This window comes from Scleropages formosus, chromosome 25 (genome assembly GCF_900964775.1).
Source record: "Scleropages formosus chromosome 25, fSclFor1.1, whole genome shotgun sequence".
Lineage (NCBI taxonomy): Eukaryota > Metazoa > Chordata > Actinopteri > Osteoglossiformes > Osteoglossidae > Scleropages > Scleropages formosus.
Genome location: NC_041830.1, coordinates 17050942 through 17065336, shown reverse-complemented (window position 1 = coordinate 17065336; position 14395 = coordinate 17050942). Strand labels below are relative to the sequence as shown.

General features: G+C 55.2%; 1 protein-coding gene across 1 annotated transcript; it reads left to right on the top strand.

Annotated features, from left to right (window-relative positions):
* Positions 1-2939: 2939 nt before the first annotated feature.
* On the top strand, positions 2940-8454 carry LOC108921573 (guanine nucleotide-binding protein subunit alpha-11-like). The gene is made up of 7 exons (XM_018731081.2): positions 2940-3718; positions 3826-4010; positions 4178-4332; positions 5331-5459; positions 5555-5684; positions 6354-6507; positions 7118-8454. Exons 1-7 carry the CDS (start codon positions 3568-3570, stop codon positions 7327-7329), a joined length of 1116 nt encoding a protein of 371 aa, XP_018586597.1. The 5' UTR covers positions 2940-3567; the 3' UTR covers positions 7330-8454.
* The last annotated feature ends 5941 nt before the right edge of the window (positions 8455-14395 follow it).

The window sequence follows — 14395 nt, the reverse complement described above, 5'->3', positions numbered from 1 at the left end:
CAAACCCGTTCTGGGATGTCAGGGTGTAAGGAGAAATAAACAGGGCGATGCGCTGCAGTTTCTCGGTGACATTCTGAACAGTGCTAACGATTGATTCTGCAATATAGACACATTGAGAAGTCAACTGTGGAAGCAGGTAGCATCCCGTGGGTTGTTGGTTCGAGGCCCACTGCCTACAACTGCTGTTTTGCTGCTGACTCGGTCCAATAAAAATACCCGTTTGCATAAACGTGCCAAAGTGTTGGCATGTGCTGTTCCACACACAAAAGTGTCAGACAAGTAACGAATGAATCACTGGAAACTTAGCAGACATGTCCATGTTAATATGAAACATGAAAAACCTCTGAATGTGGGCTACCTGTTATATACCTGTAATATCCTGTTACCCATCCTGAGATACAGATACAATCATGAGCGCTGCGCAGCTCCAGTTACATGTTGCTCATTATATCCCTGTTAACAGATGACAGTTAATTATTTAGGCTCCACGTTACTCAGCGCATCTTTGTATGAATTTGGATCAAATTGCACTGATCTGAAACGTTTCGGTGGATTTTGTTCTTTGGAGAACTGGCAGTGCTGCTGAACTGGACATCCAGTGTTTGGATTTACACTCGCAGCCCCGCTAGATGAAGGTTTGCAGAACCAGCGGTGATTTCAACTGACGGACGAGTCAAGGGTTCATGCGGAACGTCGTTCGTGTGACGAAGGCTTCAAGACGTGATGTTGACGATGGGGGAAACACCTGCGTGTTTACGCCTGCGACAGCGTCGCCGCTGGCTAATCCACAAACACGGGGTTCCGTTCTCCCCTCTGCAACATCCCATTGACCGAGACGTTTGTCACGTTAACGTGTCGAAGGCGCTCAGTTCCACGGAGAGGAGAAACGGGCCCTGAAGTCCCTGCTGTGGTTCGTCGGCCGCCTCCTGGCCTCACCGACCCCAGTTCCGTCCACAGCCCCAGCAGGCGCTAAACGGCCAAAGATGGGCTTCGGTCACAGCTCAGGCGGGAACCCGGACTCAGGTCGCGGAGTTTCACGTTGCACTTTTTCCATTTCCTCAGAAACTGAACAGCTTTAAATGTGTTGAGCAATGGCGGCCTACTTGCGTGCGCTGTTACTGGTTGTAAAAAGAATATTGTGGAACGCTTAGTGCTGCAGAATCCGTAAAACAAGTCTCCTTTGTTAAATGTATGGGAGAACAGGGCGCTCGCTGTGATTTTTGGACTTCAAGGAGTGTACGTGCCCGCTCTTTGCACTGCGGTACGCTTGACGGGGGGTCCCTGCGCTGTGACACCAACATGACCTAAAAGTGGGTCTTATGAAGAAACACTTTATTAGCAGGGCGTCTTTTCTCATAATAAACAGTGGAAAACATGACAATGGACTGAGGGTCCGCTGGGGGTCCCAGGTCTGGTGCTGAACATGGTCGTCAGTCACTATCGGAAACCCCATAAGTACTGAGACTAAACGCCAATTATTTTAAACGTTTGAAGGAGGAAGCGACACACACGTCTCACCCAGACAGCGAGTGCTGTGTGTGTCGAGCTCTTCTGGCTTCTTTTCCTTTCTTATCATGGACATCATGGGTATTTGTCACCCAGCGCTCGGAAGCCACTTCCGCTGGTCTGCAAACCTGTGCAGAACTTTCCTCGAAAACAAACTTTGCAATCCCACAAGAATGTGTTTTTTTTCAAAAAAAAAAATAAAAATTAGACATTTTGTTGTTTTGTAGCTTTTCATTCTGAAATAAAACGCACCCTGCTGTGCTACAGCAGTCAGGCTCAGAACTGCAGGACAGGGTACTGCGTTTACCGTGGTGTTTTACCACAAGAAACCCCAGACAGACCCCCTGCGGCCAAATGTCCCCTAAACAGCCTGATGTTCCATGAAATACTGTGTCCACTTGGTACTGATGACACCGTACGCAGTAACTCGCGCTGCGCTCCGGGTTTTGTGAACCACAGCGACACCCCGCGGTCACGAGCAGAACTACAGGCCGAAGAAACGCCTCCAATGCTCAGTGACTGAGGCCTGGGAAATACCACAGTAAAAATCGAAATGTACGCCATTTGCCACATGTGTAAACACCAGAGACATTCGAGCCAGACAAAGGAGATCTGTAATACAGACGACGCCCCGCTTGTGTGCATCCGTATTTATTCTGGGTGACAAATTTTAAAGTACGACAGCTATGTGCGTTGCTGTCGCCTCCCTGTTTACACACCCAGCACCATCACACATGCTTCGGTGCAGCAACGTGGGTCGAAAGCTACATCCTTTGTTATGTATGGAATGCGAAGTGGCTGAAACAGAGCTCGGGGTGACCGGACCGGTTTTAGCTGTAGAAATCAAAGAAGGAAACCAGAGGCTCCTGTAACACACCTCTGTGTGTGTTTGTGTTCACAGGATCCAGACTTTGCCTCTTTTACCAGGCACAGAGATTTTTTTTTTAGAAGGTTACCGCAATGTAACCACAAATCAGCTTTACTATGGTGGAAGGACGCAAACCCCTAGCAGTGCCACTCGGTCGGTCCCGGGTTCCACGTGGGCTCTGAACTGGTGCTGTGATTCCGGAACATTCCACATGTCTTCACACGTGACTAAGCGCCGCCGCTCTTTATTGCCCCCACAGCTCAGATTTGCATTTATTCATTTAGCTCATGTTTTTCTCCAAAACAATTTACAGTGTTAATCTACTGACCCATTTATAGAGCCGGGTAATTTTACTGGAGTAATTTAGGGTAAGTACCTTGATCAAGGGTACTACAGCTGGAGATGGGATTCAACCCTGTGACCTTTGGGTCGAAAGACAACGGCTGTAGCCACTACACTACCAGCTGCTGCTTCCCCTAAAAAGCTGTGTGTGTTTAAAAAAAAAAAATTGTATGAGGCCTTGAAAACACACACACACACACACACACACACACACTGCTGCAGAGGAGAGGCCAGGGTGAGGAAGTGTGCGTGCTGAGGCTCGGTGGTGTGATCTGAGGCCCACAGTGCCGCGTGAGGAGCGCTGGAGCTGCATGAGGTCATGTTAGGAACTCCCCTCCCCCCAGGGCGCAGTGATTCAGCGAACGGTAAGCGTGAACCTCCCGACACATAAGGAACACGTAAAGGCACGTTTGTTTTTTTGTTTTCTGCTTTCCGCTCAGTTCCTCCCCACGGGTGGCGTTCCTCGTCCGGGATCGGGTGACTCAGCGTGCGTGAGGGCGGCGCGGGCGAAGCGAACCACGGCCGAGAGCGGGGGGGGGGGGGCACTTTTCGGCGTCTCTCGGCACCTCTTCTCGCTGCTTTGCTCAATACGGGAAGGCGTGTGGAAACAGGGGCGGCGTGTTGCAATCGGGGAAGCCCGGGCTGCCGAAATGCGCTGCTCTCCCTTCGGGGCGGACCTGCGGTCCCGGGTTCCTCCCAGGGACGCGTGTCTCCGTGTCACTGCCTTGTGAGCGCGGCGGAGCCGAAGGGGCCTCTGAGGACCGGCGCTCACTCTCCCACCGTCTCTGCTCTCGAACGTCAACGCTGAGCCTCGGAGGGGACGGGGACGTGACGGGCTGCGCCGCGGCGCCATGGAGGGCTGCTGTTGGTGGTGCCATCGAACCTGCGTCTGCTGCCTCTCCGAAGAGGAGAGGAGGGACATCGCCGTGGACAGAGAAATCCAGAGGATTCTGAAGGAGCAGAAGAAAAGAGAGCAGAAGGAGATCAAGGTGCTGCTGCTCGGTGAGTGTGTGTGTGTGTGTGTGTGTGTGTGTGCGTGTGTGCGTGTTACTGGCAGGCTGAGCGAGGGCTTCAACGGCTGAAGCTGCCCCTCTCGCCCCTGTCCTCAGGCACGGGTGAGAGCGGCAAGACCACCTTCATCAAGCAGATGAGGATCATCCACGGCAAGGGCTACTCGGAGGAGGAGCGCTGCGCCTTCACCAAACTCGTCTTCCAGAACATCTTCACGTCCGTCCAGGCCATGACGGCGGCCATGAGCACCCTGAGGATCCCGTACGCCAATCCGGAGACCCAGGTAAGAGGCGTCCCGACCCCTCCCGACCCCTCCCGACCCCGTAGCCCCCCTCAGGCACCACCCTCGCGCACGCAGCGTACCGTGGTCCGTGCCGCGCTCCTCGGCGGTACCGCTGTCTCTCCCCACCCTCGTGGCTCCGACAGGCCTTCTGACCGTCTCTTCCGCAGCTCTACGCCAACTGGCTGCAGGACGTGGACAAGCTGCAGGTGACCCAGCTGGACAGGAGGTACGCGGACGCCATCCGGCGCCTGTGGGCCGACCCCGGCATCAAGATGTGCTACAGCCGCCGCCGGGAGTACCAGCTTCTGGACTCCACCGAGTAGTAGGCAGCAGTCGCGCACGCAAGCACACACACACACACACACACACACACACACACACACACACACACACGCTGAGGAGCAGCAGGCGCGAGCTGTAGACACAGTGGAAGTGAGTTGGACAAGGCGGACACACACTCGTGTTGTACTTGTGTGCTCTCTGCTGCCATCTATTGGCTCGGAGGGCAAACAAGTTGCGTTGGCGGCGCCACAGACCGAAATCATACAAAGTACATGAGTGAAGAACATGGGAAATGAATAAATAAAGTGTAAGATTCCCTCCCATATCGTTGAAAACAGTTTTTTGCGACTCGACCGGTCGTAACGCCAGGATACAGTGTGTCCGTTACAGGTTGTTAGAAGAACGAAAGACAAAACACCCAGCTAACATTGCAGCCAGCAGAGGGAACCAGACGATCACAGACGCCTCGATTCCCACAGAAGCGCAGAACAAAGCAGCGCTCTGGAATGTTCTGGCTCCTCCTAGAAGACGCTTCCCTGCTGTTCTCTAGCATTCTGCTCGGTGACACCCTGTCCAGAGCGCCGGGGGTGTGCGATGGCTGGGACGCGTGCGACCGGGACTCCAGGGGTCCCTCGTTTCGATCGCTCTCCACTTTTATCTGCATTGTCAATCAATCGATCATCAGTTATCAATCGGGCCTCTTGGTTCTGAGAGCGGCAGCGGGAGGGACCTGTGGAGATCGGAGACAGGAAGTGCTCGGTGCTCAGTCAGAGCGCGCGGCGTACTGCCGGCCCCAATGCAGAGGTTGCTGTAGGACCGCGTTCTCTGTGCACGTTGGCGCCGCGCTCGAGTCGAACCCTTAGCCGCTGCCGAGGAAAGCGGCACAAACACACTCGCCGTATCGGGACTAATAACCGCAGCCTACGTACTAAAAAAGTGCAACACTCGCTAGAGAAACAAACAAATATATGCAAATTAAGTGGACTCCAGGCATCGTGGACCTAAGTATGACCACAGTGTGTCCACCTCCCTCCCAAGCTACATGACCAACCTGGACCGCATAGCTGCCCCAGACTACGTGCCCACTGCCCAGGACGTGCTGCGGGTTCGATTTCCCACCACGGGCATCAACGACTACTCGTTCACAGTGGAGAAGATCTCCCTGAGGTGAGTGTCTGGGGGCGCGAGGGGGGCTCACGGTCACTCGGCGCCGGACCCAAGCGGGTTCAGGAGGTGAGCGCCGGTCTCCGGTCTCCCTGCAGGATCGTCGACGTCGGGGGTCAGAAGTCCGAGCGCAGGAAGTGGATCCACTGCTTCGAGAACGTGACGTCGCTCATCTTCCTGGCCTCCCTCAGCGAGTACGACCAGGTTCTGGAGGAGGATGAGACGAACGTGAGTGTGACCGGGCCTCCCCCCCGCACCGTTGCCCCACCGCCTCTGCGGTCTTTCATCAAGCTGCTGCTATCAAGTTCTCCCTCTAATTTTTCCCTCATTGTGGTTGGCATGGCAACGGTGTTGTTAAGGCCCAACACGGGTGCGGGCGCTCCGCTCGCCGCTCACTCTCTCGCACTTTCACCCTCCTTCTTCCGTCCTTCTCCCATTACTTCTGTGGCCCAGTTGTTATTATTATTATTATTATTATTATTATTACGGTGCCTTTATTTAGCCGGAGTCTTTGTTTGCCGTAACTAATGACTCGTGTGTCGGTGCGAGGGGCCAGTCTCTCTCGCCGCTCTTCACTGCGTCGCGTCTCACAAGGTTCTGAGCTGATCTCCATGTGGTGCCGTTGTGCTTTTCCTGCTGTGCGAAAACTCTTATGTGGTCAGAAAAAAGAGGTTTGATAACCCCCCCCCGCAAAGCGCTGCTGAGTGAATGAGTCGTTAGTCAGTCACTGGTCAATCACCGGTCAATCACTGGTCAATCACTTCAGCTTTGGGGGAATTTCATCCGAAAGATGACAATTTCTCTTTGCTATGCAATGCTTGCATGAGAGCAAAACACGGTAAAAGAGACGGTGTGTCTGTGGCGAACGCTACGCCTCATGAAGCTGCGCTTCCGCAGAACCGCATGGAGGAGAGCAAAGCGCTGTTCTACACCACGATCCACTCGCCCTGGTTTGTCCGCGCCTCCATCATCCTCTTCCTCAACAAGATGGACATCCTGGCCGAGAAGATCCTCACCTCGGACCTGCACGCCTACTTCCCCACCTTCGCAGGTACGGCAAACCGGGTTTGAGGGCCCCCAGCAACACGGGAAGCACGGGCAGGACGACGCCCAACCTGCTTCTCGGTTCTTCTTTCGTTAGGCTGAGCTGCAGCGGTTCGGGTCCTGCTGGAACCCGGAGCGGGTCGACCGCACTCCGCTCTCGCCGCCGCCACCGCCGCACACAGCCGACATTCTCCCATGAGCCTCTCCCACACCTCCGCAGCGCTCGGCCTCCTTCCCCACGTTACCCATGGCAACCATATATAGCAGTCCTGCTGCTCGCCCGGCGGCGCCCCTGCGGGTGGGAGAAGTTGCTCTTGCCATGTGACTGCGCAGCGGGGGGTGCGGGGTGGGGGCACAGGGTGTTCAGCTGCGCAGACTGCGCAGTCTTTGGGGAGCTCCTCCCACCCCCAGCGGGTCAGGAAGTCCGGCTGCATGTCGCACGTGACCGGCGTGCGCATCCCTGAGTGTGCGGTCACACGGCTTTGAGGAAGTGCTCTGCGGCGCATCCTGCTGAACATCCGCCCCCCCCTCCCCCGACCGTCTGTCCTAAGCACTCCCCCCAGCCCCACCCCCAACCTGGCTCCGCCCACACCTAACCAATCTCCCTCATCCTGCAGGGAAGAAGCGGGACGCGGAAGCGGCCATGAAGTTCATCCGGACCATGTACCTGCAGCAGGCCGTGAAGAAGGAGAAGGCGAAGGATGAGAAGAGCAAGAGCGTCTACACGCACTACACCTGTGCCACGGACACGCAGAACATCCGCAAGGTCTTCAACGACATCAAGGACACGGTGCTCGTCCGCTCCCTCGAGGAGTACTACTTAATCTGACCTTTGACCCCCGGAAGCGGAGACGGTGGGCCGCTGCGACCGGTCACCGAAGGCCCTCGCAGCTGCGCTCGCCCTCCTCGTGTCCCGTCGGGCTCTCGAATCTCGCCCGGCTCAGGACGGTTACCCGCGACAGAGCGGAGGACTCGCACGGGTCTCATCGGCAGCCGGGGCCGAGCTCAGCGGGGCGAGAGGAGCACCAGCGTCCCTCTCCCTCCTGGACACGTTGGCCCAGGAGTGTGCGTGCACGTGTCCCGCAGTTATGCTGGGACCGAAGCTTGGCCGTTCTGAGACGCAGATCCCGGCACCTCGCCCCGATGGACTATTAGACCTGGTGACGTCACACATCGTGGGTCACCGTGGAGACAAAAGCTGACGAGTCTAATTGTGCGTGTGCGCACACGTGCACACAAGTGACTTTCCTACGGTTTGGCTCAGTCATCGGTAACACACACGGTGCCGTTTGAAGCCACCGCCCTCCTGGTGGACGCCCGACTGAACTGGGGTCCCATCCCACGACGCTGGTGCATGAAGCCCACGTCTATAATGACACTCATTACAATAACATAGTCATTATTACGTTGATTATAATGATGTGGTCGCATTTCCCGTTCGCTATGTCCTGCTCCCGCATCGGATCGAACCGGGGACCGAGGGGCCCCGGCGACGGGGAAAAGGACCTTTGGCCACTGGACACAAAAGGAGACCGTTTTCCAGGTAAAGCGAGCGTGAAGGGTAAATAGCACCGTGTGTGTGGTAAACATGTTGACAGGTGTCCATGTGACAGGGAGCGATTTAAAGCCATGTTTATATGGCAGCGAACACATGTAGCTTAGCAATATTTAATAGAAATTATTAATGATGATAATAATAATAATAATAATTCCCACCCCCTCGTTATGGCAGTGTTGTTTCGTGTGCCATTTAAAAATGTGGTAAAACAGGTGAGTGTGGACATGTTGTACAAGATCAGACAGAATGTGGAAGAACTGAATTGGTTTTGAACACTAAGCAACAAGAGTAGAACTTTCCTCCTGCGAGTTTCTGATCCTTTGCAAAAATGGGAATTAAACGCCACGTGCGCCACTTCCTCTGTGTCATTTTCGCTCCGGGGCCCTAATGCACCGTCGTCACGGCAATTCGTAAACACCGCAGCTCCGTTTCGGGGCCGCTCAACAGTAAAACGTTTCTGTTCCGACACGTGCCGGGAGCGACCCCCCAGGAGGGGCCGTGTCCTTTCGCTGGGGACGAGGAGGAGGTCCGGGACCCGCGGCCGAGTGACGTGTCCCCGGGAGAAGGCCGTGATTAAACGGGGGATCCGGACCCTCGGCGCTCATAGAGGAGACGCTGCGTCTTCGCGCCTCGAAGCTCGGCGAATGGGCGCCGAAACGCTGCGCTCTCCTCCAGGACGCAGAAATCTCGTGCGCAAAACACCCCCGGCCATCGTGCTCCGGAAGGACAATGAAACGAGGAGCGTCCTGTGCGGCGCTGTTATTTGCGCCCCTCGCGTTTGAGCCTCGATGGTCAAGCCGTTTCAGGGACGGGTCCCCCTGCGGCGCTCCGTTCGCCGCTCCCGAAACAAGAGCCCTACACACACCGTGAGATATGAATCGGGACGTGTCACACGTCGACGGGACGTGACATCGCGGACCGGCGCGCCGGTGTCACGTGGTAAAAATTCCCTGACGGGGAGGCAGCGGAACCGCACGGCAACAGGAAAGGAAATGCGGGCGGAAGGGGTCCTGCGGGCTCGGCAACGAGGAGCGTGATACCGCGCAGCAGCTGGGTAATGAGGTCCCGGGCCAAGCGAGCCCCTCAAGTACCAGGCGCCGGTTCCGCATGACGAGACGCAACGGGCCCCCCCTCTTAAGGGCACACGCACGATGCGCATGCATGTACCGCGCTGCTGCTGGCTGTGCCATAATGAAGAGCGGCGGACGCTAAAATACGCAACGTTTGGGGCAGAATCCGGGAAGGAGGATCAAGAGCCCAGGAACCGGAGTAAATAAATCGGAAGCAGCTGCAGCAACACACCAGCGCTTCGACGCAGTGTGTTATTAGCGAGGGCGTTCTTCGTTACTCGTTCCCCCCGACCCGGCGCCTCCGAACGTTTCTCTGTGTCCCTCCTCATTTCCTCATGATGTCTTCCCTCGTAGATAACGCCGTCTTTGCCCGGTAACAGGTTCGATCCGCCGGCCCCCTCCCGCCAGGCCTTATTAAAAGCACAGGAGCTCCGCCGAGAGAGGAGCCTCAATTAAGGCGCCGATGAAAGGAGCCGGGGGTCCCCCACAGCGCCGGAGTGCCGCACGGCCCTTTGAGCACAACGACCTCGCTGTCTCGTACCCGGCGCCGAGCCCCAGGGGGTTACCCTGCGTTCCCCCGCCTGGGGAGCGTGACAGTCGCAGTGCGTGGGAAAAGCTTTAAACCCCATGGGGGGGGGGGACAGTCAGCGGGGGAGCAGCACGGAACGGGAGACGTCCGGCCGCCTGTGTGCTCACGGCCGGTGAAGGCAGTGAAGGCGAGGAGGCTGTAGCCAAGCGCGGGTTCGACCCCAGAGGCGGCGGCCCTTGGCGCCTCCTCTCCTCTCCTCTCGCCGTCGCTCTCACCGTCCCGAGGCACCGAAAGGCCCTTTTTCCTTCTGCGCTCTAAATTATTTACACGAAATTGCATTGCGCTGCAACTTCCAACCACTGTTTATTGCGCTCAGCCGTCGCACCAGCCGTGATCTTTAATGACGCGCAATTAGAGTGCGGCGCAAACGGCGAAAAATCATAATGAGAACGAGGGACTAGCGGGGACTGGGGGACGTGGGGGGGTCGTGGGATAATGGTCTCGGCTGTTTGTGCGCCGTGGCGACGGCTCCTCCTGTTCCCATCATGGCCTGCTGCTGCCTCCCACGTCGAGGGGGAACGCAGCGAATGGAAACGAGCGCAAGACGAGCTGTGCGATTCGCTCCTTTGCGCTCCTCATATTTACCCTCGGAAATATCCGTTTGCGTTCACTCCTTCGGCACACACTTTTCTGCACTTTGTTAACTCTCATTTGTTTCACACATGTATCCATCCTTACAGTGTTAGATACATTACGGTAAACTACCTATAGTCATTCACACATCTGTACAGCAGAGTGACGTCTCTCTCTCTCTCTCTCACACACACACACACACACACACGTGCGCGCGCTCTGGGCACTTTAGAGTCACCAGTTCACTTGCAACACCGGTCTTTGGACTGTGGGAGGAAACCAAAGCACCTCCAGGAAAGCCACACAAAGACGGAGACAATGTGCAGATTAATTCACATTCGAACCCATGTCTGAACTCAGAGCCCGGCAGCTGTGAGTCACCTGCTGCTCTACTCTACCCTTCCATCCGAACCCAAACCATTGTGACGTAAACGATAAACAGGAGAGCGAGGTCCGTGCCGCGTGTCCGTCCTTTCTGAGACACGACGACGGAACCGCACTGCTGAAGGACGCGGTGGGGACACACGGCAAGGACGATATCCACAATCGACCGCGTTCGCTGTTCACCAACAAGTGGGACTGGGGAGAGGACGGAACCAGCGGGTCGGTGTAGAGCTGGATGCCAAAGTGTCGGGAACCTGCGGAGTTCATCGCTGACCAGGAGCAGGAGCAGAGCTGTTCCCGCCGCACGAGTTCCTCCTCCTGCTGCGCGCCCGTACGTGCTCCCGGTCGCAGGGCGCCGGAGCCGAGGGCAGGCGAGAAACACAGGGCGTCAGAGGAAGCCAAAAAGTGTGACTCATTCGAGAATGTTGGGGAAAAGCAGCGGAGGGGCGACAGACGCACATGGAAGGAAGCAGCGGTTGGGCCGTGGCACCGCCGGGCTCTCTCGTTCACCGTGCACACGCGCGTGTCCCTGCCTCCTTCGCTGGCTGCGGTCGTGCCGTGTGCCGTGTGCCGTGTTCCCGAACCCGGAGCAAATGAATCGACCTCCACCTGCCCTCTGTGAAAGCATCGGCTTTTAGCCCCGAGGGAAGAACGCCGAAGCGGAAAGGTCTCGGGCCGAAGCCACGGGAGGGACCCTGCCGTTGGACCGCGGCTCTGCCGTTTCAGCCGGACAAAGGGGGCGCTCGGGCTTGAGGCGTCTCCCTAGCAACGGAGCCGTAACCGCACGGGGAAGTAAAAGTCGCTCTTTAACATCCCCGTGGGGCCCAAGGTTGCGCTCGGGGTCACTGGGATACGGTCCCCCGAGTAAAAATGTCGAGCGAGCGGTGCGTTTCTTCGTTTTACACCTTCGCTGTGCGGCTCTCGCTAGGGCGCCTGTCCTTTGTGCTCCTTTCAGGGACAAGATGGGAAAGTGAGACAATTATACACCTTTGAAGACAACCGTACTGAGGGCAGCGGCGCTGAAAGGCTCTCGTTCATTACTCTAATTATACGAGGAATTTCCAGGTAATGCGACGCCTATTCGCACTCGCCTCGCCGGCTGTTATTCATCTCACGTTTTCTTCCCTGGAACAAAGTCCCTCCGGAACCGTTCCGAGCGCGATCCTGGCTTTGTCGTGTCCCTCGGCCAGCCGGAAAGGGTCGCCTCCCGATCTGCTGGTCCTCCGCCACGTTCTGGTGAAGACCGGCGCAAGAGTCCAAGCGTGGCACCAAACATATGGCTGTAGACAGTCTTGGAACAAATAGTACAGATATTTTTATAAACGCTCTGGTGAATCACACAGATGTGTGTGTGTGTGTGTTAATGATGTTCGGTGACAGCAGATCTCTCTTCTATAAAACTGCCAAAAAATGTGCTGCACCGTGATCCTTGGATGAAAGCTGTACAAGTTTCATCAGAAGTTCCGGAAAGGACCGGAAAGAGGGGGTCCGAAGCACGGTTTAACACACGCAGCGGCGAGGGCAGAGCACGGACACAGCACCTTACGGTGAGACGGACAAACACGCTCACGCCGCACACGACACGTCTCTCAGGCCGGCTGCTTTCACGGAAAAACACTCGGCAAATTCACAAAGACGGAGGCAATTAATGTTTTCATGGGGTTGTGTTCTTCGTATCATTATTGCTTACTTAAAAACATTTGACATTCTACGATATGTAATAAAAGAAAGAGCTTTAAATCACTGGGGAGAAGTAGCTTCAGGGAGGAAAAGATGAAAAATATTTAGCAAAAACAGCACTGTGCTGCTTTCCCTCCATAGTTTCATTTGTTATTTTGTACTGCAGTTATTAAATCTGTTTACATTTGTCCACAACAGCACTTTGAACAGATGTTTCCCTGGACCGGTTGAGGTTGGACTGCGTTGGGCACCGTGTGTGTGTGTGTGTGTGTGTGTGTGTGTGTGCGGGCGCGCACGTGTGCCCACTTGTGTGTTTACGTAATGCGTCTATGTGTCAGTTTAAGTATACACACCATGTGTGCGTGTGAAAAATATGTGAGACGTGGGAGTGTGGGAGGGACACGTCACCGTTCTTTCAATAACTTCCAAGATCCACTTTGTGTCTAATTTTTGCTGTGATTATTCACGCTGGGCGACAACACTTTGGAAGCTCCATCTGTCTTCGTCCTGTTCAGGTACGACGGGAACAAACAACAACAGGCGCGATCGCGTCAAGTGCGGCTTAAACACGCGACCTGGTCCAACGCGCCATCCGTACAGTATGGCACCGCGCCGCTTCGCCGCGTGTTTACGGAACGCAGGGTTTTCAGCGATGGGCGGCAGCCTGTTGATCACACTACATCGCTACGATACATGAGCGCCAAGGCGGAGACGCCTTCGTGGATGAGCGAGAATCCGGAGAGCAGGTCAGTAACTCAACAGCTGCCTCTCAAAACACTTAAAGCCTTATTACTCTTACGCTTTGGCTTCATCCCCACAGCAACAGGATCGAGAAATTCTTAATCGAGTTTCTACTCCTGCCGTCATTGTTCACGAAAGCCATGCCGCAACGGCAAAGGCAGACGTGAAAAATCACGGCCTAATTTAAAGCAACCGCTTCAGTAGTGTGCCACCCACCTCCCCCCACGCTCCCACGTCCTGCCCCAGTGATCGAAGACCTTCTCCCACCCATCCACCAATGTAAGCCACATTAGGAACCCAAACACCCACATCCCATTCCACCCACAGGATGAGAGTGATCGAAGACCTTCTGCCACGCATCCGCTCATTCAACCCAGAGTGCGAACACAAACACCAACAAACCCTTTCCCATCCCAAGGGTGGATGACCAAAGACATTCTTCCTCCATTAAGCCCTCTTACCCACAGGATGAGAGGGATCAAAGACCTTCTTCCCCTTCCGCCCTTCCAGCGCTCCATCCAACAGTGTGAACCCAGACACCCACATCCCTTCCCACCCCCAGGACGAGAGTGATCGAAGAGCCTTCTCCTATCCTGCCGTGCTCCTGTACAGCAGCTCAGGGACTGTGAAGACTGTGGGAGTGTAAACTCTCTAATTACTCTCATAATAGGGCTGTTTTTCACACTGCTTGCCAGACCCTCTCTCAGCTGCACTGCTGCCAAATCCTGTCTTTGTCCTCAGAGAAGAAGGCCGTGGCCGCAGAAGAAAAAAGAAATTAAAAGGATAAAAATTAAAGTGAGGCACTACTTAGGTTTTGAACGTTACTAAAGCAAATCATCTCTAATTTGGGGAAATGGTAACAATGTTAAACTTGCTCTGGACAGTTTTCTGCAAAGCGAATAAACAGCCGAAATTAAAAAAGGCAATTTACCAAGGGCTCATGACCTCTGGCATTCCTTCCAATTACCCGAGTTTGCAAACGCTACACCACGCAAATGCCACCCCTTCTAATTACACGGAAAAACGGAGGGGTTAGAAAACTCGAGAGGGGAAAGTAATTCTGTCAATCACTCAGCAATATAGGATGAACGGTTTGGGGACGAACTCAGAATGCGTCTTCGAGGCCGAAAGGGCACCGTAAGAGCCGACCCTGGAAGCGATTACTGAAACTGCACTGTGACACCCTGAAGTGATACAGTCACAGAGGATTTTCACACCAAAGCGGAGTATGTTGCGGCGCTTCACTTCCATGAGGGGGGGGGTGTTTCTGTGGCTGGTGCACCGTGAAGACCAAAGTGCA